General features: G+C 41.5%; 1 protein-coding gene and 1 non-coding gene across 2 annotated transcripts in view; one reads left to right on the top strand and one right to left on the bottom strand.

The window, feature by feature from the left end:
• Positions 1–7,829: 7,829 nt before the first annotated feature.
• The window catches only part of me1 (malic enzyme 1, NADP(+)-dependent, cytosolic), a 73,871-nt gene continuing 53,846 nt past the window's right edge, over positions 7,830–27,854 (top strand). Inside the window, exon 1 of the mRNA XM_070835759.1 lies at positions 7,830–8,047. Coding sequence (XP_070691860.1) covers positions 7,919–8,047 — 129 coding nt within the window. The 5' untranslated portion in view covers positions 7,830–7,918. The remainder of the gene's footprint in view (positions 8,048–27,854) is intronic.
• trnap-cgg (transfer RNA proline (anticodon CGG)) lies at positions 20,247–20,318 on the bottom strand. Its single transcript has one exon. It is a non-coding gene; the product is annotated as a tRNA-Pro (tRNA).

Genomic DNA, 27,854 nt, shown 5'->3' with positions numbered 1-27,854 from the left:
GTGCTGCACAAGACTCCCTTACAAGAAGCAAAATCTGATTTCATCACATGAAAACATATAAGGAATAATAACTCACATATAGGCACATTTGGTTTGTAGGCATTTTTGTCATATGAGGTTTTCAACATCTCACATGATTAATCTGGGGCCTTTCTGATATGAAAACGTATCTGGGGAGGAAACACGCAAACACATATGCAAACAAATGCTCAAAAGTTTGGAATGATTTCATACAATAAGAATGAAGCGAAAGAAGGAAAGTCGAAAAGCCTCTGTGTGTTTGCATGTTGAAAGACAGAGAGACTCACATATTCTGCAGGGTCAAAAAGGTTACATAAACACACTGTGAGACTAGGTTAACACACTAATCTCTGTCCTCTTTCCTGGAGAAGAAAGGGGGTTTTGTTGAAGTGCAATGATGACGCCTCTCTGGCTCATTCTGCCAAATGCCATTTAGTAGTTTGACTGGAGAAGCTCCGCTGTCTCTCTGGCCGAATCTTCTGCTGCCTGAAGTTCAATGCCTCGTTCAGCTCTGTTTGGCAAATGCTGACCTGCCTGCAGCACAGCTGTTTTCAGTCTGCAGTCATACCGAGTTCAGTGGCACACCTTGTTTTGTGGGTACAGTCATCATGAAAAAGGCCAAAACACACCCACATGTTCATGCACGCAAGTACAAACACACACATAGCCTCTCTCTGCCAGAAAAGATTTCTTGTCCAACACTATTGTCAAAAGGTTTCTTTAAAAATATCTATTTCTTTGATTTCTTACCTTAAAATTTGAGCTGCTTTGAAGTTATACTGTATTTGTATGACAGGTTTCAAGGTCAAGTTTCAGGTCTGTGGGTGAGTGTTTCCCATGGTAGCGTTTGACTGACTTTTGAGAGCATTTCAACAAGATGTGGTGTCAGTTTCCAGGCACTATTGACTGCAACATAGCCCTGTATACTCATATCATAGTATTTTGTACCATTCATCACTTTAAACCATATGTCGCTTTACAAACTTCAACATTTGGGAAACTCGCAAGCAAGGTTAACTAGCTTTGAGTGTTTGTCCTTTATTATGGGAAGCAGAGTAGTCAAGTGGTGGCGGTCTCTCTTTCAAAGGTCCAGTTGTGTTGATGGCAAATTACGAGACTGTCAAAACTCACAGTGGGAAGGCTGTAACCTCTGCACTGTATACATTACCCACTGATTCGAATCACAGATGAGCTAACCTTTTCGGTGCTCTGGCTGTTGAATTTAAGAGATATTGCAAACTATTTTTTATGCCCACATACACACAAATAAGTACACAAGTGAAAACAAGCATCAAAAAATATATTGGTCCATTTTTTTCTTTATTTTGTGTTCTTAAGAGGTCACCTGCACAAGCGTATGGCTTCTTGACCGTCCTGTCACATCTGTTTTATTTCAGTCATCTGGGTTTTTCTTCTGTATCGGCTATGTGCAAATATATAAACTAATTTCTTAACTGAAATGTATTTTAACTTAAGTTTGTCTATAAAAATGTAACTTGTTATATTTAAAAAAGTGGACTTTTACTTTCTTTCTTTACTTACAGAGATGAGTAGAACACAAAAGACAAAAATAGAGTAAAAGAGATACAATAAAAAAATAAATAAAAAACTGAAAGAAACACAGTACCTCTATGTGATCAACTATAAATAGAAGAACGTCTGAACGTATGACCACACTTGACACATTCATATGGCTTGTTAATGCAAAGGCTCAGCGGTACCTTCCTCAGGATATGTTCAGGGCTTCCTTGACTCAGCCTGGCCTATTATGATCAAGCTCCTTCTTGCTGTACACTCATGTCAACTCAGCTTTCTCTAATAATGCAAGACAGAAAAGCTGCAGCTTAAAGCTCTCTCTTTTTCCACCTCCCCAAATATCCGTTGGCTCAAACAGTGGGTCATTATGAAGAGTGATCTGTGAAAGGGCCCATTGATTTGGGGGGCTGGGGGAAGGTCATGTATGGACTCATAAGAGAGAGAGAGGGGGAGAGAGAGAGAGAGAGAGAGAGAGAGAGAGAGAGAAGGCAAAGGAGCGAGGGCAGTCATGTATGTTTGCATGTATGGTAGCAGGTTTGGAAGTGCAGCGTCCCTCAGGAACCCCTCCAAAACATCCACCCATTTCCTCCGCTGGTGCTGAGGGTGCTCAGCAGGCCTCTCAGCTGAGTTCTGTTCAGGGTCCAAACAACAACATTTACAGCTTCATACCTAAAGGGAGGAAATGTGGTTCTTATTCTGATTTTCCTGTGCCAACAACATAAATGTATGTGTTGCCAGTTCTTAAAGGTGGGATGGTTAACTATGGGAGTGGTTGTTCAGTACATCCGTGAACCCACTGTGGAAACAAAGCACCCAGAGCTCTTTGTAGGTAGAGTTTTGGTTCAAGGTAGTGATAATTAAAGAAGCTGAAAGGTTGTAACTGTTCAGTTCAATTCAAATCATTTTCTGTGTCCCTCAAAGGTTAATTAGACACAAACAGGTCTAATAATAACCAACAGCACATAATAACCAATTATTTAACATTTAAAAATATACATTATGATAATCTAAAGATTAAAAGAAAAAGCTGAAATGTTTAGGTTGCTTAGGCTTTACTTCATGGCTTTACTTAGAGGTGTAAAACATTGTAAATAGTGATGATCTAAACAGAAAGAAACAAAAGAAAACCTTACCTGAGTTCTTGGTTGTTTTAAATGTTCATGTACAGAGTTGAAAATAAATAATTTGAAGTTTTATTTTCTTCATCTGCTGTACTTCAGGTGTGGCAGCTCCCTTATCTCCCTGCTCACTCACTATATCACCCTGCAAAAACCCACAAAGCTTAATATGAACTCTCTTCCCTACAGTTTATGCGGGCAGATGTCAATACAATCAGGAGGTATGGTTTCCCCACTGCATAGAGTCTGTCTGTAATTACATTTAACGACCACGTTTGTGAATCCTTTACCATCAGCTACGGTGCAGGAAGCATGGCCAGGTGTTGCTGTCAGTATGCAGCAGTGTAAATGGAGGTGAGAGAGAAAACCATGTGTTTGTGGGTGATTTGATTCTCAGTAATTGTATTTATCTTTGTCTGCTGCCTCCTCCTCTTCCTGACCAGAAAAGCCCCACAGGGATAAACAAGAGTCAAAACACAGACAAGAAAAAACAGGGCTATTGTATGATGCAGACTGCATGGATTGGGACACGTGTGTGTTAAGGTAATGTGTGTGTGTGTGTGTGTGTGTGTGTGTGTATTTATGTGTCAGGACCATGCTTATTATTAAAATGCAATGACAGGGGATTATGTCTAGAAAGCATCTGGTTCAACCGGGTCACTAAGAGTTGATTAGGAGGGCTGATCAGATTAAATCAAAGGCAGACTTTGTGTGTAACCTCACTGGTTAGCACATTTATTACTCGCTCTGTTAATTATACAACTGGGTATGGGTTATTACATCACCAGCAATTGTAGTAGGTTTTATGCTCTGTTTTATCTGCAGAGCCTATGAGGTTGCAGCAGGTCAGCTTGACAGTGATCCTTGTCCCTCTGTGTCAGATCATGGCCTTGACTGTTTCCTCCACTGAGAGTTTCCATCATTACTCATTCAAGCTTCATTACTGTGATACTTATACTGTTTATTTAGATTTTAAAAAAATCTTTTGATCTCTTTTGATGATTTTTAGCCATGCTAGTGGTGTGGCTCCATGGATAACAACATCTGGTCACTCAACCCACCACTCTTCTTTAGTCTGAAAAACCTCGACTATTGGATGCCATTAAATTTGATACAGACATACAAGTTCCACTCAGGATGAATCATAATGATTTTAGTGATCTTATTTTTCTTCTTGTGTCATCATCAAGTCCAGTGCTTTTGGTTTATGACCAAATACCTACAAAAATCTCCAACAGAGTGATTTTTGTTAGGTGCACATTTGCATATGTTAACATCCTTACATGCAATATTAGTCTGTTTATCTTTTCTTTGTCAAACTGTCCTGAGTGTCAGCAGCCACCCAGGCAGGTTTCATAGATTTGTTAGCTGAGAGGACAATAAAGTAGTGAGTGATCGTACAATCATACAAAGGCTTGTGCTGGCACATCTCCAAGGTGGATTTTTGCCTGTCGTGTTGTATTTTGCAAAATGGGGCCAATATGTACCTGGTTCATGAAAGCCTTTAATATATACTTGGCTTTCCAAGCACCTGTTGTATGATAGTGCTGTTCTGGTGCACAGGAAGTCAGGCTATTACAACACCAGTGGCTGTATTTTAACTGAAATGAACAGAGGAGGAACTGGGCACCAACACTGATAGCTGTGATGTATTAACAAGTCTTCAAATGCATCACAAACAGAAACGAACCGTTTAATTGAAATATGGTGTGTGGGTATTGTAGCGTTAGCCAATTTTTGCTGTTGGCTAATAAAACATTTTAGGAGCTGAATTTGAATTTTCTCTCCCCATCTGTACGCCACACAAGCATTATCATCAGGTGAACGACAACACCCAGCTGTTCCACCACTGCGATCACCTTCAGTGGGATAATGGAGCTTCCCAAACGCTCCCTGCATTCCTTGTGCCCGCCAACTGGCATCCTGCCTGAACCTCAAAAATAACTTCCTGCTCCTAATACAGGAACAGATGGCGGATGTTTGTCGTCCAGATTATTCATTCAAACAGAGAACGAAAGCCTGATAAACATGGTGATCAGGAGGGGCTCGGTTTTGCTCTGTTAGATAAGGAACTGCTCCAGCTGGAGACACTGATCAATATCAAACATTGACGTCCACAATGCAGCTGCTCCTAGTTTGAGTCCGTCAACATTCCTACAGCTGCTTTTAAACCTTTGGAATCAGCCACTGGTACCATTTTCCATCTTACCAGTCTGCTGAAAACTACATGCTTTTAGGTTTGGCTGATTTTATGTTTATAATGTGGAAGATGACATGGAAAGATCCTTTGTGGGTTAAGCTCTGTCACCAAGCGTTAAAGAAGTATTTGGAAGGACAATGCATGACTGACTGGAGAATTATGGTTAGCGGTCGATTATATACTTTCAGCCTAATCAGTTAATTAAAAGAGTAAATTTCTGCTGGAGGGCGACCCATTGCTCCCATACACAACTTCTTTCTTTTGATATTTCCGACCTCTTGAAGGCCCTGAAAACCTGTTTTCTCAGCCAGCTTGTTACTATGACTGATGCTGTGCTATAACCACACTTAGTTTGCATAGTTTTGCATAGTTTTGGTTATTTCATGTGTTTATGGTGGCGCTGTCTTCTCTGCGCTGCTGTCACTGGGTTAAAGTGGGCGAGGCTAAACTGGGAAAAGATTACATCAGTACAGCCATGAACCAATCAGAATTTAGCAACATTTTAATCAAAATGTGTTGACAGCTGGTGGGTTGTTTGCTTCTGGTGATGTTCCACTTACAATGAAATGTGATCAAACCACACCAACACAGCACAGAGGAAGCAGAGAAGTTCAGTTTTCTGAGTGTTTAATTCCTAAAGGATCGTCCTTTCCAATTTTCAATATGTCTTTGATTTGAAATATTACTGAGAAACACTTAAGATTTGAAACAATGTTTTCAGGGCCATTTTTCAGAATTAGGTGGTTCATATCTGCGGTATCATATATGCAGTGTTTGGCATTATATCTTGATCAGTAGCTGCTGATCTCACAGAGCTCAGACGTGTCTGTCCGTTTGGCAGCAGCAGCAGCCTGATGTTGACTCTGAGCCTTGAGGACAAAGTAGTCGGCCGCTGCTGCCAGAGGGAATCAGCACAAACCCATGTAACCCCATGTGACCTCATGTGAACCTGTTGGTGCCTTTCTCCAGAGCCCAAACCCACTGTACATAATATTGTATTTTCAGAGCTGCTGGACTTAAGTTTAATAACAAAAAAGTTTTTAATAATCCAAAACAGCAGCAGTTCAGCAGTACATGGATAAGTCTGTTGGAGAAGAAACAGAAATATAAATCTCTCCATTAATATTACTTTGACAGGAACAAAGTGAAATACAGCCACGGTGTGGCATGATTTATGGGAGAACATGATCCCTGAATCCAGCAAGTTCAGACAGTGTCAGAAAGCTGACTGAGTTATTAGGTAAAGTTGACAAATAGGTAATTTTATGTGCATGATATCCACAAGACCGATACACTGTAACACTGAATTTCCCTCTCAGAGAGTAAGATTATTATACAGTATATGTTATATTATAAATCTTAAAAACAGCATTTTAATGTTACAGTCGGAGGAGGTGAAGCTCATTTGAACTATTTTATATACTGTTTGATAGTTGTTGGATAGCACAGTTTTATAAACTGACCATATGTTTTGTTTGTAAAATCTAAATCTGAAAAGTATTCAGAAACTAAAGCTGTCGGATAAGAGTACTGAAGTTAAAAAAGTAGAATATTTCCCTCTGAAATGTAATGGAGTAGAAGTATGAAGAAACAGAAAATTGAACTACTCAAGCAAAACGACCTGAAAATTTTACCTAAATAAAGTATTTGAGTAATTGTAGGCTACTTAATTAATGCGCATAATTGTTTGTTCTGCAAACACGGTTCAGATGACTTTATCAGTGTGAACATCTTTACACACTTGGCACGAGCTCAACCTTGACATGAAGTCTGTCCTCTGACTCAGGGTTCAACCTCCCTTTATCTCTGCAGCACACAATGACAGGAGGTCCTTGGTATTGTAGACGATAATCTGAAGAAGTAAATGCTGCAACTGGTATGTCTGTGTGGATGCATGCAATTCTGCAGGGACAACAATGTGCTTGATCTGGCTGCAGTAGTTTGTAATTTTAACATAATTTGACAAATCAGCTGGTTCTGAAGCGAGACTGCAGTGAATTTAGCGCAGTCATCTCGTCAATATTAGGCATAAGCACTAAGGGTTCAATAACCTTTCTCCCATTCCCAGAATACCAGGGTATTCCTGACTGTCAAACTCTCTGCTGCCTCATGTTGCATAACTTTCCTGCTGAAACTGTGTGAAGGCTGAGGGCTGACCTTGGCTTCAGATATCCTCACGGCTGTCTCAGACGCGCCATGACGTAAAATGATCTCATTTTACATGTTTGTGACAAATGTCAAAAACTAGGGGGAAACCTAAATCATGCATGGTAAAATGTGTGAACTGACCGAACAAATCTACTCTTATTCCTGGGAAGGGTGCTCATTCACTGCAACATAGCTACTGCAATAGAAATATTGTTATTACTATTATTATTGTTGTTCTTATCACAGTTAGGTTACTTCTACTCATAGCCTACTGCTAACAATACCGCATATATAATTAAGCTCTGGTTAAAAACTGTTTTCCTCATATAATAATCCTATATGAGTGAATTTACATTGATTTAAACCTTCCATATACATTATTGCTTTATTAACTATGCCAAAGGATTCACTTGAAGGCAGACGGTGGTATTGACCTTCACTAATTGGATTTTGTGGATAGATATAATGGATATGTTGACACCAACATCCCTGCAGCCTGATCAATAAACTTCTTAATACAGTACAGCTCTCATGAATTAGCCAAATAAAAAAACCTAACAACAACCCAAGTGTGTTTAATGAATGTTCAGTGAGTGGAAAGGGAAGACAAAGGGAAATATTGTGCATGTTGGTTTTAGTTGCACATCCGGTAACTAGGATACAACACACCTGTTGCAAGGTGATACCACACGGAAGAGACTTTGCATGGTATCAAAAGCGTCAGAGGCTTATTGGAAACAATAAGAGAGCCCGATTGATAAGGACACTCGGCTTCTCCTGTGTTCATCACACACATACACAGAGAGAGAGAGACCGGAGCTCAGCGGCTGGACCTGCGCATCCACTTGTTGAGTTCACAACAGTTCACCGCGGCTCTATTTAAAGAGGCAACAACATGGCACACGGACTGGCCAGACGGGAGTCGGTGGAAACGGAGATGCACAAGTCCGGAGACCAAAGAAAAACCTCCGTTTACACCAAGAAGAGGGGCTACGATGTCACCCGGAACCCCCACCTGAACAAGGTGAGTGTGGAGTGAAGGTTGAGTGAGTTTTCACTTTGTTTCTATGGGCAAGGTTGACAAGCTAGCTGCTGCCTTCACGGTCTGTGGGAAACAGTATGACTTGTAATAGGGCGGAAGCGCTTGCCCCACAAGTGTCAACAATACCCGGGGAAAGATGTGAGTGCTCAGTGTAATCACAATTTATGAGGTTTAGCTAACTTTTCCGAGGTGGAGGTTCTCAACCAGTGATGGGTTATAGGCTTACAACAACGTTTTGCTAACTGTGACTGTATGCTAATGTTGAAGTAGTTAACACCGAGCGTTAGCTTACTAAGCGATTACATTTTCTAAATAATCACTGACGTTCCTCTTTTACTCACTACAATGAGCAGTAACCATAAAAAAAAAAATGTGACAGGAGCAATGTATCAAATAGTTTTAATACTCTCATAAGTTTCCACTTTTTGCCTCTGGGCCTCCCAGTTGGAGCCCTTGAGGAGGACGTGAACGCCACATTAGCCAGGAGGTTTAGGTATCAGCTTTAGACGCGGTTATATTTAGATTTAAAGAGACCAGGCGCTGCTGGGACACAGAGAGGGGCTCATGTTGATATCGCCCTGTCACGTATTGCTTTAAAGAGACTGTAGCAGTGTGGCAGAAGTGCTTTATTAGCGTAATGAATGGCAACTCAGGCCCCTCTTCTTCCAGTAAGCATGCAAACACAGCACACTGTGCCAAGCTGCTAGGAGCTCACTGTGCAAATTGATGATGCCAAATTAGAAAAGTCACCACTACTCTTAAGGCTACAGCTTGTTTTCACTGTCTCATTATATTACAGTAAAATGAGGAACAGTGTTGGAAGTTCCTCAGTTTTGCAACAAATACTGCTGAGCTGTTTCCTCATAGATCAGGAGACACGGGAATGACTCTGCAATGATCGTACAGAGAGAAGAAACCTGTTATTGTAGTCTCCTGAGATTTGTAACAAAACCCCTACGATTGCTGTTGAATTAGCTCGGCCCCAGGAGTGGCCCCTATGCTTTAAATGCATCCTTAACAAAAGAGCCCCTGGCAGCCATTGAGCCTTTCCAGTGTTTTCTCTTGGTTTGTGTGGTGGGACGGGCCCCCGGAGGTCAGGCTGTGGTGCCATGGTCTCTGTCCATGGTGCTGAATGACCATCAAAACAGCTTGGTTGAAATCAGGACCACTCTTATGTCAAGTGTGGTCTGACTGCTCTTTGTCAAAGTCCGACTAATTTAAGAACACTTGAGCGTGTTTCTGCACGCTCACCGGCCAAATGTGCCTCCTTCTTGGAAGCCACAGGAAAGCATTAAAAACTGTAGGCTTATCAAAGCCGAGTCTTTTTACGCTGTTCTCGTTTATTTCACTGTGAATTCTCAGATATAACAGTCCTGTAAGTCTTTAGTACAAAGGCTGTTCCAGCCAGATTAGGGTTGCAGTTGGTTGGAGCAGCTGCCAGCCTGGGTGGTGTCAACAGCGAGCTGATAAGTGAGGTTAAAACAGGCCAGTGTCTGTGGAGTGAGGGGTGGTGAGCTGCTGGCTGCACAGAGACCTGTTTGTTAAGTTAATGACTCCACTCCTGAGAGCGTCACATGCTGCACATCAACCCTTTGGGTTTGTTTTCATGGGTGTGTGTGTGTGTGTGTGTGTGCATAGTGAGGCAAGGGGAGGCGAGATGTGTGCAAAGATGCATTATGACGTATAAGAACAAACTGGGGTACCCTTGGCATTAAAGAGTGCATTCGCTACTGGAATACTTTTACTAAAACAAACTAGACTGTCACTGAGACTGTCACTGTCCTCTACTTTATGTCATGTTACACTAAGAAGGATGCTGGTTCAAAACAGCAGGAGGTTCTGTTCTTGTAGCATAAATGAAGCAATATCCTCTTTGTTGCTTTAAGTAATATAGTTTATGTGAAATATCCAGTGAGACCTGAATTGTAGCGGGATATCATTTTTTGTGGACATCCATTTGTGAGGGTCAGTTGAGTTTGTCGTCTATCTAATTTTGGAGGCCAGACAGTGACATGAATTCTCCTGAATTCATCATACTTTTTGTGATTATACATTTTCTGAATGCATCATAAAATAAGTACCAATGTTCATGCTAATACTGGCGCCATTTGACCCGTTGAGGACGAGGCTTCGGGTCAGAAATCTTGCTGTGGCTTGATGGCAGAGCTCTGTTGATACCAGCCACTCTTTAAGTCGCTAATTTGAAAACCCCCTTTGATATTTGTGTTGATGTAGTCTGAATTTGTCTTTTTCAATATTTGCCTAACTGATCTGATTTCAAATGCAGCGGAAACCGCTTCGAGTGATCATGTCAGGGGAATTACGCGACCGAGCATTATCAATCCACTTGACGAGGGTGTCTTTGAACACAGCTTTTTTTCTCCATGACTAGCAGCCATGAATGTTTCTTGTTGTTTGAGAGAACTACACAAGGTAGCCCGAGGAGGCTTCACTCCTGCATCTCATTGGCTTCTTTTTGGCATTTGTCATAAGCCTCGAGTACACTACATTTTTCATTGAGAGAAAATGACTTTCTTTTTCCCGTCATGATGTCAGTGCGCACACAGCACCAGCCTCTGATAGCCAGCCAGAGGCAGACAGGCTGCAGTGAGGCAAAGTCTCATGGGAGTTAAGTTAAAAAAAAGAATTGCCATAGTTTTAAAATGGTTTGCCATATATTGTCATGTATGAAAAGATCCAACATGGACACTGAAAGCAGAATTCTTAATTACTAAAGCAAATTATTTAAACAGCATTTGTATAGACCGATATAAAAGTGGCTGATCACTATAACTGTGATGACTAGAAGGGGTCTCCACTGTACTAACCCTTTTTATGATCTCTTGACTGAGATGATAGCTGTTTATAATAGAGGTCAATCTAGGACCTATTCTTCAGCGCTTAAAGCCTGGCCAGTAAACTGTATGTTTACGTCTCAATTTACACCTCGGGGCCTTAAATGGACCCAGTGTACAACAGTGCTCTTAAACAGGGCTAGATAGGTTGACCTAAATTCATGTGAAAGCATGACTGGTTTAAGACTTTGGATGTTCCACTATGTTTTGTCTGTTTTAATGAAAGTCTGCTGCGAGCTTGGCCTGAGGAATTCAAATCTGGAGCCTTTAATAGGAGGTTGAAGATATGTTTAAATCATAAGGTGTCACAGAGACACAGAAATATCATTTTATTCACACTTTTAAGACAAACACCCTCTTTCTTGCTCTTTTCCCTTTCTCCATTTCCTTACTTTTTCTTTGGAGTAATGTTAAGAGTGAAGGTTACGAGAGCAGCACTTCTTTGTTCTTCAGTTTACAAGGAGGCTTTTCTTCTCCCTTTAAAGTTTGCTTGCCTAAATGAGCTCACAATTTGTGTTGTTACACTGTTTTGGAAAAAAAAAGTAAAGTTTAATAAGATTAATTGCACGAGTACAAAAACTGGGCTTAAAACATTCATCAACAAAGATGTGAGATGTGCTCTGACAGTTTGTACTCAGCACAGTAGTTTGTTCAGTTAGGCCACGAAGAAAAACAAGGGGGAATTTCTAAAACCACGTCTCATTTTCATTTTATTTATTTTGACAAGTAGAAGTCTAGCTTATGTCATCATTTTACATTGTCATAAAATTGCCTATTTAGACTAGAAAAGTCACTTAAGCACATATTGCAATACCGTGTTACACTGCAGAACAGGCATTTAGCTAATCTTGCTCGGTGGTTGTATTTGATCAACACGGCCCTCTCATCAGTCGGCTAAAGTGACCCAAAACACAGGCTCCCTCAAGCACACACAGGTCAGAGTCATAGCAGAAAAAAAGGTTTCTTATGCAGCCAGGTGAACCATCCACTGTCAGCCCCGTACATGAACCAGGGCGAGGAAATTGGAGGAGAAGGTAGGAAATGACTGCTAAAGCATGTTAGAGGCCAGGCACAGGCAGGCTTCTGTGGCCCAGGCAGTGGCACATTGTTGCCCTCCCTCTGATTTCAGCGAGCCCTGGGGATGTGGACTGTTTACCTCCCTCAGCTGGCCCACCTCACCTCTAACAGGAGCTGGTCACAGCACAACCTGCTAATTGATGCTGAGGGACGCAGCGCTGAAAGCAGCCTGTCCTCACATCGACAGACTTCGATTTCCTTTTAATCTCTCCGCTCTCGCACTTATACATGCAGAGCTGATGCATGTGCGTAACACGCATACACAGCTTCGCCTCACCCTTTGGTTAACACTCCCTCCTCCCTCTCCAGAGGTGGAACAGGATATTATAGGTGTGTTTTGTGTGTGCTCACTGTGCAATAAAGAGATGAAGTGGGGTGCGAGGTGTAGAAAGGGTTCTCTGTGGCGAGGAAGAGAGCGCTGGCCACGCTCCACAGACGTCCTCTGTCTCTCTGCTTCATCACACATTAATGAGGCATCTGTGTGAATCTCAGCCCTCAGTGCGTCCCTCTGACGCTGGTTCCGCCTGCCACGGCTTTGAAAAACAACAACAACAACAACAACCTCCTTAAAAATGCTCTTAGCACCCAATCAGGGATGTTGTTTCACCTCAAACACTGAACTGAACTGTCGGTGTATCAGCGGGCAACAGATGCCCATTCACTGGCTCTGTACTGTAGGTGAGGGTGACTGTAACAAGTGCAGGCAGTCAGAAAGGTTGGAGAGAATGAGGGCTGCAGCTCCTGTCTGTTTGTTGACCTGTTTTACAGTTTCACAGCAACTGTCTGGCAGGCACGTTTGACTTGTTTGCATAAAAACGTCAAACCTGACAATAATGAATAGTAGACCGACAAAGACTTGCTTTCTAATACAGTCGGCCACTGGGTGAGAAATGGTGCTGTCATTCATGCTTTAACGCCAAATCCCGAGAAAACTCACATTGATCCCCTTGATTAAACAGTAAAGTTCTGTTTATTGAGGTTTTAAAAATCCCTAACATTATGCATCATTAGGGCCCACGAATGCTGAATAAAATGGAGAGCCCATGCCCAGACAGTGCTGCAATTGGATGCCCCATTTGGAACCACAGGCTCCACACATGACATTGCAAAATGGCCCGTCAGATGCAAGACTAGAATTAACAATCTTTGTCCTCGGCGAGTGGTGAACAACAGTGTATCTGATTGGGCATTGAGGACGTGCTGGTATGCCAAATGGCAACGGTCCTGATAACTCTCTGTAGCAACTGGAAGTCATTAGGCTCTCATGTAAGATTTACTCTGGTTTGGCTGCTACTCTCATCGACTTTTGCTCCCAGAGAAGATTTTTTTTTTGTGTCCTCACCAGGTTTGCATTTTCCTTTAACTGAGACCAACATGAATAAATTTAGCAACAAACAAACAAATGGCAACAAATATGCCGAGCTTTTAACTCAGAAATGGAAATGTTCTGTTTCTGTGTGGCTATCCTTTGGGTATGTGTCATGTTTTGGTGGTTGCTGCACAGCGACTGAACTGCTGAGTTTTCCATTTGAAACATAATGCACTCCAGCCGGTCTGTGTCTCTAGCAAGGCCTGATAAGGTTTTTATAACTGTGCATGCACTCTAATACAATTATGTCACAATTGGTAAAAGGTGTCTTGCCAGTGGGAAAACAGTTTGATGGCCTGGCGCTGACTTTAGCCAATGCAGTCTGGAACCATGATTCCCACTGAGTCACCATGTCAGCATGACACGAAGACAGAGTTTGTTTTCTGCACAGTCAAGACTTTTAAAAGCTTTGTGTTGCCAGTTTGTTGCATTAGTGAAGCATTACAGCAATGCTTTGTTTGTGCTACTAGCCAAGATTCCCATGGACCTTGGTGTTCTTTCTAAATTTGTCAGTCTCTTGCCTCTCTGGCCTCCATCCATCTCATAATCAACACTTCATATTCTAGGGAAAACCCACTGCTGGATATATGTGATGATAGGTTGGTGGTTTTAAAGTAAATAATTTCACAAATATTTCTTGACTTGATAAGATAAGGAGTGCACAATTATGCTAATTCTCTAATGTAATGCTAATGCGTTTTTCAAGGACCATTGCACAAGGGAGTCTGATATCGCTGCACTGTCTCTGGGCGGAGTAGAAATCATGAGAAAATGCCAGTATGTGTGTGTGTGTATTACAGGCTGTTAAGTGGTGGATGACAGTGGTTATGTGAGGTTGAACTCGATGATGTTGGCAGTCAGATTACAAGCTTTCGTTTAACTGAGCGCTGAAAATGGGACAAACCTTTCTCTGTTCAGACTCTATGCAGAGCAGCTGCACTTGTCAATCCTTCTCACTAGGTGGACCGCAGAGCACCATTGATATGTGTATAAAAGGTATGGGTGTGTGAGTGTGTGTGTGGGTAGTCCCCAGGTGTGGCCAGGTGTTTCAGGTTGACCGCACGCATTGCTGGTGACCAGACATTCCTCTGATGGACTGGAGTGGATCGGCCAGACAGAAAGGAGAAAGTGCACCCTCGTTCCCCTCCAGTAACCAACCCCTACTTGAGCTTTATACACACACACACACACACACACGTGCACACACAGCCACAAATACATACTCTGACATTTCATAAACCAGGTTAATAGGTTGTTAACCTGCAGCCCCATAAGTGCTTTTTTCTGTGTTTTCTTCAGACATACCTCAAATAAACCGAGTGTAATATGATCAGAATTCAACGTAACCAACCCAAACTTCAGTTTAACACACACACATGTGCACAGACACAAACACACACTCTTGGGATGCTCTGTTTATTCAACAGTAGGTCCCTCTTAATAGCCCTTCCTCCTCAGCCCAGTCTTGTGTTTTTTGTAAGATGGTCTACATTCATGTGAGGACAACGGAGAAGCCATTAGCTTGTTTCAGACAAAGAGGGGGAGACAGTCTGAACCTCATCACCTTCCTATGAAGCTCATCTCAAGCATCCGACCTCTATCAGCCCCTCTGGTGTTTTCCCCCTCCTCTTCTCTTCAATGCTGCTTTTGTCTGCTCTGTTCGAGTGGTCGAAGTCTTGCCATGTCTTAACAAAGGAACAGCAGGGAGAATTTAAAAGTAGTATTTTGTTTCAGCATTCTGCAAAACAGCGGATGCATAACCATTATGCACAAATAGTTTTCTCAGGTCAGAGAGATGGCTATCGCTGAGAGTGATCCTGCGTTGATTGACAGGTGTTTTTGTGTGGTTACAACCCCATAAAAACGACGAGGACATTACTATTAGTGGAATGGATCTGGTCACACCTGCATTTAAAGTCAATTAATTCCAATGGGAATGCTATAATTTCTGGGTTTGATTGTGGCTGCAAAGCAAATCAAACTCAGCTTTTGTGAACTTGACTGTGCTGTTGACCAACAACAACCTGTCTTGACAGTGCTGACCTTTGAGGGAACTGAAAGCTGTAGAGTCTGAAATGGAGGAAGCTAATGTAGCTTATTAGCTGCATGGCACCGTCTAACTCCATTTAAAAGAGGAATGGTTCGCAGACAGTTATGAGATAGGAGTTGATGATAAGAATATGTCTTTTGAATGAATTGTGAATTTATAGTCCCGTTAACCAGCTTGTAACCAGCGTGTTGACAATTAGTAGCTATATTCTATAGTAAATCTAAAGAATCTCTGACAGGTATTGTGACTGACTCACACTTTACAGGCCGGCTAGCAATAGTTTTACAAACCAGCCATGCGAGTTGTCTACATGTTACCAAGTTTCTACATCCAAATATTTTGCAAGGAGGTGACTGAATTTTGCAGTGCTCTCTCTGAAGTCGGCCTTTTACAGCCGACCATGAGCTACAGCGTCACTCACAGCAGTGTTATGGCCTTTTTCCTGTGTTTTCACAGCAGTTATGTTCGCTGTGGGAAGAGACAAGTTCTTTCCTTTCACATTGTTACTGTCTGGAAGAATTTAGAGAACCAGCTACCATGTAAATGGACGTTTGGACAGAAGACATTTTTGTTGTCACAGAAACTAGCAGTGACAGGAACAGGAAAACACATTTCTGTAGGTCCGTCACAATAGCTCATCATGTTCACTTCTGAAGACTGACTCTTAGCAAAGTCACAGTAATCAATTAGCATTTAATTAGTAATCAATTCAATTAGTAATTCACTAAAATATCCTCGTTAATATCCTTGTATGACTGCAGAATTAGATTGTTATTTTGAGGTGGCCTCTAAAATTGGATTGGTTCACAAGGAGATTAATTGGAGATTTCCTGTGGTATTAAGTCGGGTCAGCCTGCGGACACTTAAGTTAAGACATCTGTCATATGCAGCTTTGTTTGGTCGTTGTTTATGTACTGATGCAAGTCACAAGACCTTTGCTTCATGTTGTGTGTTGTTTTGTTTTTCACTGATGGCCTCTCTCCAATATGACTCAGATACAAAGTATTCCTTGTCGTTCCTCCAGAAAGAGGACGTGTTTGGGAAGTGCAGTGTGTGTTAGGAGAGAGTCGCTAACACCTGTAAAATCAGACACGGCTTGTCGAGGCCCATACTGTCGCCTCAACATGGCCAGTGAATGCTGAAGCACGACTAGCCAAAAGTGAATATTTGGACCCAACTCACAGAGCTGCCGATGTCTTTGGAGGTTTGGATACTTTCCTTGCAACACTCAGGCTCCTAAGGGACCTGGACTGTGGAGCATGAAAAGGCTGCCTCAGGGGGATTGGCCGCGTTTGAAGAACCCTACATGTCCGCTACCTCCACCCACTCAAGGCTGCCCTCCCTAAGTCAACAGCAGCTCGGTTTTCAAGGCTGTTTGACCAACAAGCGTGTCTGTACATTCACAAGTTGACACCTCCTGATTTAAGGAGCCCTGCGCTTGCATATTTGCTCAGGATGAGGAATTTAAGACGCTCCTTTTGGTCAGTCTCAGAGCTCAGCGTTGCTAGGTGGGGATCATGACTCATGAAAGTGAGGACTAAATTAGAGACTGAATTGCTGTCTGCTCTCTAATGGCAGATTTGGACGAGATATGTGCTGGTGAAGTACATCTTAGAAGCTTTGTAATGGATGTGAGTGAAGCCAGGGGAATTGACACATACGATGCTGTTTCTGGGATCTTTATTTTTTTCTATGCCTAGTGGATCAATGGAGTTATAGTTCAAATAAATCTAAAATTAAAGTCAAATGTTTAAAATATGATTGTAATACATTCAACATGTGGTGAAATATGGCAAAAATAGACAAAAACATGGCATACAGCAGTGCCAAGTGCACTGTACAAAATAAAGGGAACAGAGAAAATACAAAACAGTGCCTTTAGCATACGGATCTGACACAGTACCTGTAGTAACTGACTTCACTTAGTTCAGACAAAGAAGCATCTCCCTACTGCTTTGTACAGTTTGTTACTATACATATGCAAAAGAAATTAACATTACTACTAAACACAGTTTTCTACTAAACTTTAATGTCAACAAGTCTCTGTGACCTATATGGGAAGATTTCTCTCTATCTGTCTTGTCAGGCCTACAGTATTTTACACAACTATTCATCTCTACACCACTATTTATCCAATTTTCTCTTTGTCAGCTACCTTTTTTCCTTTGGCAGTTTCTTGTTGCTTCCCGAACTTTAGGTAACCACACAGCAAGACTGCAGAACAAGAAATGCATCTGCTTTTTTCTGTGACCTGTTGGTTGCAGTAATTTAAGTCCCTGGAAGTAACTGCTAATCGCTGCTACAGCTCATCATGTGGTGTTAAGGCCTGCGTTAGCCAAAAAGCCAATCTTGTATACACGGAGGCAACAGCACTTAGCTGATATATTTCGAGGCAAATTTAGCTCTTAGCCAGCACACAGAGCACTATTTCTGCCTTGATTGCCCCTCATTTGTTTTGATGCTCATTCTCAGTGCTCCTACCTAACATTTATTAGCACGGTGAATACATGTTGATAGAAAAAACACTAGTTATCTTGCTGATTAATGTGTTTGGCCCCCTGAACAAAGCTCGAGTGCTGCAGTCCTCGGCCTGCTAATGACTACATTTGTTTAGGAATGAGAGTGCACATGCAGGTCTTACACGGCACATTTGTTGGGAGGCATTCATTGGGAAAAGCTTGGTGAGGCAGTAAGATCCTGAGAAGACACGGATTGGAGCTGATGCATGCTCTTTCTCTTTCTCCAGGGAGGAAGGGATGGATTTAAAGGGCTTTATTCACAGGGCAATCCTCTTGAACTCTGTTATGGCTGCCATTATAGCAGGAAACAGGTGGGGGTCATCTGGCCTTTTGCTGAGAAAATATATTTTGACACAATAGGGCAGTCCTTACATCCTACGTGGGCATACAGTTGACAGTGACTGTCATCAAGCTTCAAATTCAATCCTAATAAGTCAGAATTAGGTAAATAATTTTACTACAAAAACACCTTTATCTTATTTTTAAATACAAGAGCTAATAACAAGTTACATTCCAATGTATTTTATTTCATCTGTAATTGTTGTAGACCTTCAGTGGCATGTGACCTTTTGTTGAACTTTTATCTTATCTTCAGAAGTAGACTGAGATTAGCCATTGTGAGATATTTACTGTAAAATAAAAAAAAGTCTTTTCAGTAATAACTGGGAAAAATAATTACACTAACTTGAAGACAAATATTTGTGGAACCCATTGGCCCGTTTTCTAAAGCTTTGTACAATCTGTGCCATGAGACGCTTTTCTGTTCTGCTCTACAAATGATTAACAGTCTCTTTGTGTGTTTCATGTGACATCCGTGCCCTATACATTCTTGCACCTTTTGCTGTTCCTTTTATGAAAGATGGACAAATAGCAACTGTAAAGATTAGACATGGGCTATAAATTCTAACCTTCCTGTAGCAAAACAAATCGGAACAGCTAACAGGCTCAAATCGTATACATATGATTTATTGTAGATGTATTGGAAGTTTTTTAAAAACAGTCCCCATTTTAACAGTTATAGATCTTGATTGTGATGCACAGTACCATGCATTTAATTTTGGAAAATGTCATACTTAATATAACTTAATTTCATTATAGTTTACTTTCGCTGTACACTGTCAGACGTCACTTGGGTTTTTCTCTGGTGATGATCAGCCTTAACGCTGTTGTCTCACATTTTGCACTGAATGACCCATTTGTCTGGTACATAATACAGGTGGTCTGGTGTGTTTCTCCCTCTGGCAGGTTTATTGGGCTCAGTGTGCAGTCCTGTCTGTCACAGCGCTCTGATGGTCTACTAACACGAGGAGGAGAAGGACTGGAGATAATGAGCTATTTTTGATTGCCTCTATAAGCCACCACAGGATACTGGCCACTACGCTACGTCATTAGAGATGGAAAAACAAGATCTAGAGTTGTATAGAAGCAATGCTGAAGTTATGGATAAAAGCCCCAATCATAGTACATGTCATTTTATATCACCATATCTATATATCTCATTATGTAGACCATCTTCTGGAAAAGAGAATGAGAAGCGTTGAGAAACGTTTTATGGATGAAATTATAGAACAAAATAGGAATTTCTGTTTTGGCTAACCTAGCAAACTAAGTACTTGAGAAATCAAGATTAATCAAATGATGCAAAAATTATAACGCAAGATTAAGAGTCGACAGCCATGCCAGCAGGCGTAAGAGGCTGTACTTTACACGGTGGTGTTTTAAGCTAAATGCTATGATGCTCATAATCCAGCATGCTGATGTTCAGCAGGTATAATGCTGACTTTATTAGCCTTCTTAAGCTGTTCATGGTCCAAGCGCAATTACTGACCTTTATAGGCTCAAAGTGCTTTCACTTTCTACAAACGCACTAATTTTGTAACCTCTGTAATTGAATTACAAATACAAATTTAATATTAATATAATTTAAAATACAAACATCTCTCTTTAAAATTCCCCTTTTATTCAAATGAGATATTTTGCTCTTCTTTTGCCGTTGTGATTTTATTTACTTTGTTTCAAGGGAGTCAAAGGTGGGAGTAATGGGAATAACCAGAACAATTTGTTATGAGTGAGATACTGTTACTCAACACACAATAGCTAATCTGATAGTTACCAAAGAATTTTACTGAAAGATTCTAAGAGACACAAACTTTCTTTTTGTTATTAATTCATTATTCAAACAGGTCATGTCATTGAGATCTCTGCACTTGATTGCAGACATGTTTCACCGTGTCATGGAGACCATTATCTTTGTTGTGGAATATTGGTGGAAATGCTGAAGAACAATTGGTAAATGCTAGATTAACTATCTGGGCTCGTCCGGGATTTGAACCCGGGACCTCTCGCACCCGAAGCGAGAATCATACCCCTAGACCAACGAGCCCCACATCAACTCACCCAGTGGGCTTTGTCAACAGCAACTAAACTGGAGCAGATTTTGCTGCACTGTTACACTTACTGACTATTGATGGGAATACCATTAGTCTTGCAGGTATTTGGTGTTGGACAAATTAATGTTTTTACCTGGTGCTAGATAAAAAGATAAGTGATGACCAGTGTTCTTACAAATCATCCTGAGGAGAACATGAAGGTCCATGGAGCAGATCCACGCTCTGATCTCTGGATATCTGAGCTCCTTAAACCATCCTCTCTGTAAGGGTGAGCCCTGCACCCCTAGGGGGAAACTTCTTTCAGCCTGTATCCATGATTTCATTCTTTTGGTCACTACCAGAGGCTCATGACCATAGGTGAGGGTTGGAATGTGGAAAGACTAATTGAAAGCTTTGCCTGGCAGATCAGCTCCCTCTTGACATGACAGGGACCCATGTATGCTTTCTCTACAGCAAGTAAACTCGAAATTTGAAACGTTATTGACTTCAATGTCGACGAAATGTATCTTTCTTGTGGAGGCTGTGCTCTTTTTTCCAGGGCAGATTTTGCTGCACTGTTACACCTACTAAATATTGATGGGAATGCCCTTAGTTTTGCAGTAACGTGGTCATAAAACAAAGTGTTGGACCACATTTTTACATGGTGATGGTACAAGATAAAAAGTCAATTCATCACCAAAGTTCTTACAAATTGTTCTAAGGAGGACATGACTGTCCTACCAAAATTTCATGGCAATCCGTCCAACAAATTCTAACCTCAGGGTGGCGCTAGAGGAAAAGTCAGGGAATCGCCAAAGTCATTAGGATACAACTGTGAATTTGCCATAAATCTGTCAATCCTTCTATTTGATATTGATTTAAGAGATTTCATTGGGAAACTGAAAACGTGGACCTGCTGGTAGTGCTCATCAGGGAAACATGAATATTTGTACACAGCAATACATCCAGCAGCTGTTGAGCTATACAGCTATTCTGGACCAAAGTGGTAGACCAAACACCTGACAGATACATCGACAAAATCCTATCTTAAACCACACTTTGAGAGTGGCTAAAAATCCAACGTTGCCATAAAGTAGTACTGAGTTATTAATTTTATTGTCCTTTTATGATCCTGTTCATTTCGGTCTGGTCTGTTGCAAGGGATATTACTGTAAATGTATATGTTATATGTATAAACAGTATTGCAATACTTAAATTTTGACCTCAAAGACCTTATGGTATATACTGTACTAAATCCTGTTAGTGTAGTGATTGTCCCATATGTCGCATCATGATGAAATAATGGCTGAGTGAACATGTCTTTTTGAGGGGTCTGCTTTTGGGTCAGCTATTTGCTATAGACTATAGCTCCACACAAAAAACTTTTCCACCATTAGCAGAATGATAATTTTAACTTCTCATGCAGGCCTGCGGTTGAAAAGTAATACTTTATTAAATCACTATGTCTGTTCATTGACGTTCACATAGGTCATATTGGTTAAAATGTGAAATGAGTAGCAGAAATGTGGTGACTTTTATGGCATTTAAGCAAACGCTTGTGTGACTGTGAAGTCTTTACTGGAGATTCACTATATTTATAGTGGAATTTCCACTAAAGAGGGAACTTCCCCTTTAACAGAGAGTCGACCAACCTCATGGTCACTCTGGGGTGTCTCAAGGTTCCCCTCAGAACGCCAAATGGTTACACACTCTTGCTCAATTTCTCTGACACACATGCAATTAGGTGCACTTGCAGTCATGCATGCAAGCATGCACATGCAAACTAATGTACACCAGGCCGAGCCGGGTTTTCCATTCTTCTGTGCTACACCTGCAGGCAGAAGGCAGAGACCATAAATAAACCTCTTTTTCAATGTCTGTGTACAATTAGGGTGATTTAAGAAAACCTTCCCTCTTACTTTCCAGTAAAAACACCATAAAGGCCCTCATATTAGCTTTTATATAATGGAGGGGTGTCAAAGAAATGGTTTTTAGGGAAACTCTGCTGCACCTGTCATGTGTTGAACAGAAAACCAGTCATATGTGTTGGAGGGCAGAGGTCAGCTAGCGTATGATTCTCTGGCATGCATGGAGATCTAAAATAAAGCAGTCTGTCCGCACGAAAAGGTAATTTGCCAGCCTTCTTGTTTGCTTTCAGGATGTGCATCAGTACTTCACCTTCTTGAGAAATGAGCACAGGCATCTCTGACCGTCTCTTACTGTCCTGTGGATGTTGAGACTACCACTTGGTTCTGGTTTGCTTGGACTGAAATGTATTAAAGCAAATATCTAATCCAATGGACTTTTCAGACTCTTTTGACATGTTGTTTATATTTGTGAAATTTACAAGCGTTATGGTAGCCATGTGCTCACATTTGTTTTTGACTCATTCTGACAGACTTCCAGTGAACATGTGCTAACCGTGTGTCAGCCTAACTGATCCGCCTATTCCACTAAATAATCTTACATGCTTTCCTGGCTCTAGTTTCAGAAGAATCCCTGATTGAGTTATTTTCAAAGCAAAGCCACACGGACAACTGTGTTTCTCATGCTTGTGCCCCTCTTAACCATAAGCAGATATAAGAAGCCAGTGGGTATAGCTTTAAAGCTGGTTGACAACACTACGATGAAAATAGTGACAAGTACATGGGCAGCAGAAGTGGTTAGTGAGGTCCCAGCTGAGGGGGCGCAGGTTACTGTTCCGCTAAAGTAACTAACTAGGAGATTACTTAACCTCTATGGGATTTGTCGACGATATATGGAATTGGAACAAAAATATAGAATAATGACATACTTATCCTTTAAAAATGAATAATGACATGGTTTATATCCTCTACTCCTGTATGTGATGATGAAAAAGTCATCTGTAGAGCCATTTTGTACCTATATTGTCAAAGTCTGGTTAGAATGAGCATGTGGTTTGTTATTAGGACGCTGCATAGGTCACATCTCTGTGAGGCCACATGTGAGCGGCTCTGCAGCCACAGCAGGACGACTCTGTTTCAGGATAGATGGCCTTCTTATGTTGCTACTGTTTCCACTTGATTGCTGATGCCTATAGAATTTATATAGTGTAGGATGACTGCTATGGCCATTTGGAACAATGAGCGCAGTGATGCCATTAGACTTGCTTCCTCAAAATCAGGAAATGCATTCCTGTGAAGCGTGGGCTCAATATGTAGCTCTTTAAAAAGATGAGGTTTAAGTTTACCATGAAACCTGCAGAATTTGCCGTTTTGAAACCCAAGAACATCTGTGGAACGACTCCATATGGGTGTACAATTTAAATGATTGACACCGACACTGATCCTGGGACCCCCCGTAGTATGAGAGATATCACATCATTCAGTGCAAAATGATTGACGGCAGCCATGCTCTCAAGCGTGCACACATAAAAACACACACACACACACACACACACCCCTCTCTGCCTTTGTAAGTGGTTCCTAGAAAAGAGAGAGGAGATGGATGATGGGCCAGAGATCATTTATAAGTGAGGAGGACAAATATTTTTATATAGGAGTTAAAGGGGGTTGTATTTGTGTTTGACAAGAACCAGTCCAGTGCTCACCTCCATTCAGATTCACGACTGCTGTGTGTTTTGCAGATCAAACAAAGAGAGTGAGCATGAACACACACACATGCATGCTCATACAGGCATAAATGAATGAATGCATTCATTTCTCCTTTACTGCCGCCTTTCTCTCTTTCTTTCCTTTTATCACTCCTCCAACACACACTTACCCACTTATTCTAATGTAAAATACAAGAGAACACATGAGAACACATCATACGTCACTGAAGGGGGTTTGTCGACTGCCCCTGCTGTGCACCGGAAACCACTAAAGACCGCACTATAGAGGTTTAACACCTGCTTTCTTTCTCTCTCTTTCCATCTCCCCAAGAGTTTGACCAGAAAGGCTTCTGAGGGCCAAGAGCAATATTTTGCTGCTATATTCAGTTCCTATGAACATTTTCGTGTAAGACAGAAAAAGAATTAGAGGGATTCAAAGGTCCACAGCTAGAATCAAACTAGGTGATGTTGCATTCATAGTGCCCCAAACAGGGGAATGTGTCTCAAGTTGACAGGAAGTACACTGAAAGATTGTGAAGTCCAACTTGGACACATTAGGTTGTGACTGAATGTGTTAAAAGCTAGTTAGCAAGCTAGCAGAGACATCTAAACTGATTATAAATGATTGTAAAGATAATGCATGGTTAAAACAGATCATCCAAAAATAACAGATAAACAGCTGGAATAGTCAGTCACATGACTGAATGGTTGGAATAGTTGGCTATTAGTAGTAGATAAGTAGTTGAAATGTTAATAGTGTTAAATAACTTCCATTTAAAACCAATGGTACACATTTTGAATATCACAGATGGTGCTGATAAAGGGACAGTTCATCTGACGGGCTGTGGCAGTACGCCTGAAGAAGAAGATCTGTATGACATGCTTCTTAACCACTGCGTCACCACGGCACTCACAAAGCTTTGTAGTCAACGTCTCTTTAAAATTAAGGTCTCCTGTCTTCATTTTTCCTTCCTCTCTCTTCGAAATTCTTCCACTTTAGCCTTTCCTCACACACTCTTTCACACCCACGCCCCCGCTCAGTCACCTCTCACCTCACCTGCTATGAAGGAAACTGAAAAATGATCGGATCATGTGGAGGGGCTGTCCAAACCCTCCTGCTGTGGCTGGATGAAAAGAGCGATGCAGCAGCCCAAAGCTGGCAGTTCTGATAGAAACTCACTTCTGAGGAGGGCGTCACTCCCACAGCCAGAGAAATTATAGTGGAATCTGGTTGGTGTCATGCCTCCAGCTAAACTCTCCTGGGCCTTTTCACTGCACAGTCATCTATGAAGTACTGCTTCCAGTGAAATCTCTGGCCATTGTCTAGAAACCCTTACATTTTTGTACATGGACAACTGACATAAACCAGAAACTTTCAAACACACTTTCTTCTTTGTACCTTAAATCAAGCTTTATTGCTTTATGTGAATTAATTCCATCTCCTGCTCCCTGTTGTCTGTTGGCTATTTTTCTACGTTTTATGCCTAACTGTAATGCAATTTGGGACAATATCAAATTCTAAACACATTGTGGTATTATCAACACAGGTCCTTCAGTCTGGACAAGTTCAGGGTGGTTGATGTTGTGTTTAGGTTTGAAGGTGTCAGTGTCTGTCCTTCCCTCTTTTGTTGTTCCATAATGATCAGCTCAGGGTCACCCAGTTCACTCTCTCTGGGGGCTCTTCTGGGAAAAAAGGGGGCTGAAGTATTCCCTGTCATACAGACGCTATATTCACAGAGAGAAACTTGTGAGAAGACTGAGGAAGGCTGAACAACTGGCAAAGATAGACGTTAAATCGGGATGTGATATGGCCGTGACTGAACGAGCTGAGGATAAACGCCATTTTAAGATGGCCGATAGTTCTTTGTTGCCTGACAAGCAGACTGAATCAACATTTTTTCCAGTTTCTTCAGTTGGCCTTTCGCTGTGTTTTTGTTTTAGCCAATTTCTTGCTGAATACCTTGTTTTGCTTTTGCCTAATCAATCAGTAGCGAGTCACATGTTCATCCCTCCAATGTCATTTTCAAGTTGACAGCTTGGCGTTGATCTCATTTGTGGACATTTTTCTGTCACTATATTTCATGAATATAGCTAGGTAGCTTGTTAGCCTTGTAATAAGAGGATGCTGCCTATTTTCAGTCCTGGCTACTGTGCACTGATTGCTAATGTAAACAGCTGTTTGTGGGAACAACACTTGACCCATTTAAATCAGATATGTTGGTGGCAATTCAGAGATCTATAACAACTTCCTTAATCAGACATTGACATGAATACCTGATTAAATTAACGTGCAGCTTCTCTGGTGCATCAGCGTTTCAAATGAAATGGCTGCAAAGCATTCTAAAATACCAGTTTCTGAGTAAATTTGAGACACAGAATAGGCGTTAGTGTGACGCTGCCTCATTGTCCACAGCACCAAAATCTAGCTGTAAATGAGGTGTAGGAATCTGGAAAATGTTCCTCATAAAGTAGCTCACTGATTGGGCTGACTCATACCTAACTAGACTAAACCAGGTGTGTGTCTGTACACTTACTGAAGACATTCAGCCGTTTGTTTTTTGTGTACCTTCCTGTGAATTGAGTCCTCATTGTGCTTTGGTTCATCGCTTCCTGTGTTCTGGAAAGATTCCCTACTTCTGATCTCACTCTGTGTATTTGGAATGTGCTCGGATGCTTTACTTTGTTTGACTCTCAGTCTTTGACTACTAAAACACGTGTAATTGTACCAAACAATCTTGGCCAGTGCAGCTTTAAATGGTTCCTCTGCTTCCAGCTCAACCCACATATGAGCCTCTGATAGACTCTCCAGTGCTGCATCTTTCTTTCTGTCTCTACGTGGCAGCACCAGAGAGAGGCTGAGTGTGGTGGTGGTGGTGGTGGTGGTGAGTGGTCTGGTGGTTTTGCTGTTATATAACGAGCCTGGTTGCCTGGCTGATCACAGCCCAAAAGAGCTGTGAATACTGGCCTGGTCTGAGTGCTCTGTTACATCCAGTCACCCCACCAGCCAGACGCTGGCAACCTGATCAGTTTGTCTTTGGCGTCATAAAAACGTTCTTTCTTTCTTTCTTTCCCGCTCTTTTCTTTGTTTTTGTCATTCCTCACCCCACTGATTCTCTCACCTTTGGATTCTATCCTCTAATCCCACTTATGATAACTATGGGATGAATCTGTCATTCCACTGGGCTATCCACTCTCTTACCCCCACCAGCTGTTTTTACAGCGTCTAGACACACATGCCGCTACTGATAAAACATGAGGACGCCACAGTGTGCTGCTGGACAATGAGGACGTCGTGGAGTGTGGGTCTTCTCCTGCGGTAGGATTAAATAGACTCACTGCTCATCTGTTTGTGTCGTGAATCTGGGTTTAGGGAGGCTTTATGTATGATTATATCACTGACTTACTAACCCCTTGCATGCCCAAAGGCAGACTGAGATCCTCGGGCAGAGCTCTGTTAGTAATTCCAAAGTCAAGGCTAAAAACCAGAGTAGACCAAGCCTTTGGAGTCACGCCCCCACGACTCTGGAACGACCTGCGGGAGGAGATCAACCGGGCTGGCTTTGTTTCCTCTTTCAAATCTCCCTTTAAAAATGTATTTTTTCAGAATTGCTTTATCCTGAATTGTTTTTTTCCCCTTTTTTACTTTACTTGAGTTTACTGTATTTTAGTAATTCATACCTTGCTTGTCATTGTTACTGTATCAGTTATACTTTTATTTATTATTTATCTAGTAATTCCTCTTTTCTTTTCTTTTTGTAAAGCACTTTGCAGCTTGTTGGTGAAAAATGTTATATAAAAAGTGTGTGGCGGTGTGCGTCTGTGAACACTTGAATTAAATCTGCATTAATATCACTCTTTGTGTGCGCACTGCGTGCATACATGCACGTGTATGTATGTATGTATGCGTGTCTGTTTATAAACAGTGGAGCGGGGATGGAGACAGGGAGGCGTATGACTCAGTCTTTCCTCCAGCTGT

This window comes from Pempheris klunzingeri, chromosome 8, assembly GCF_042242105.1.
Source record: "Pempheris klunzingeri isolate RE-2024b chromosome 8, fPemKlu1.hap1, whole genome shotgun sequence".
NCBI lineage: Eukaryota > Metazoa > Chordata > Actinopteri > Acropomatiformes > Pempheridae > Pempheris > Pempheris klunzingeri.
Note: the sequence above shows the minus strand (reverse complement) of the source record. Positions and strands in the feature narration are given on the sequence as shown.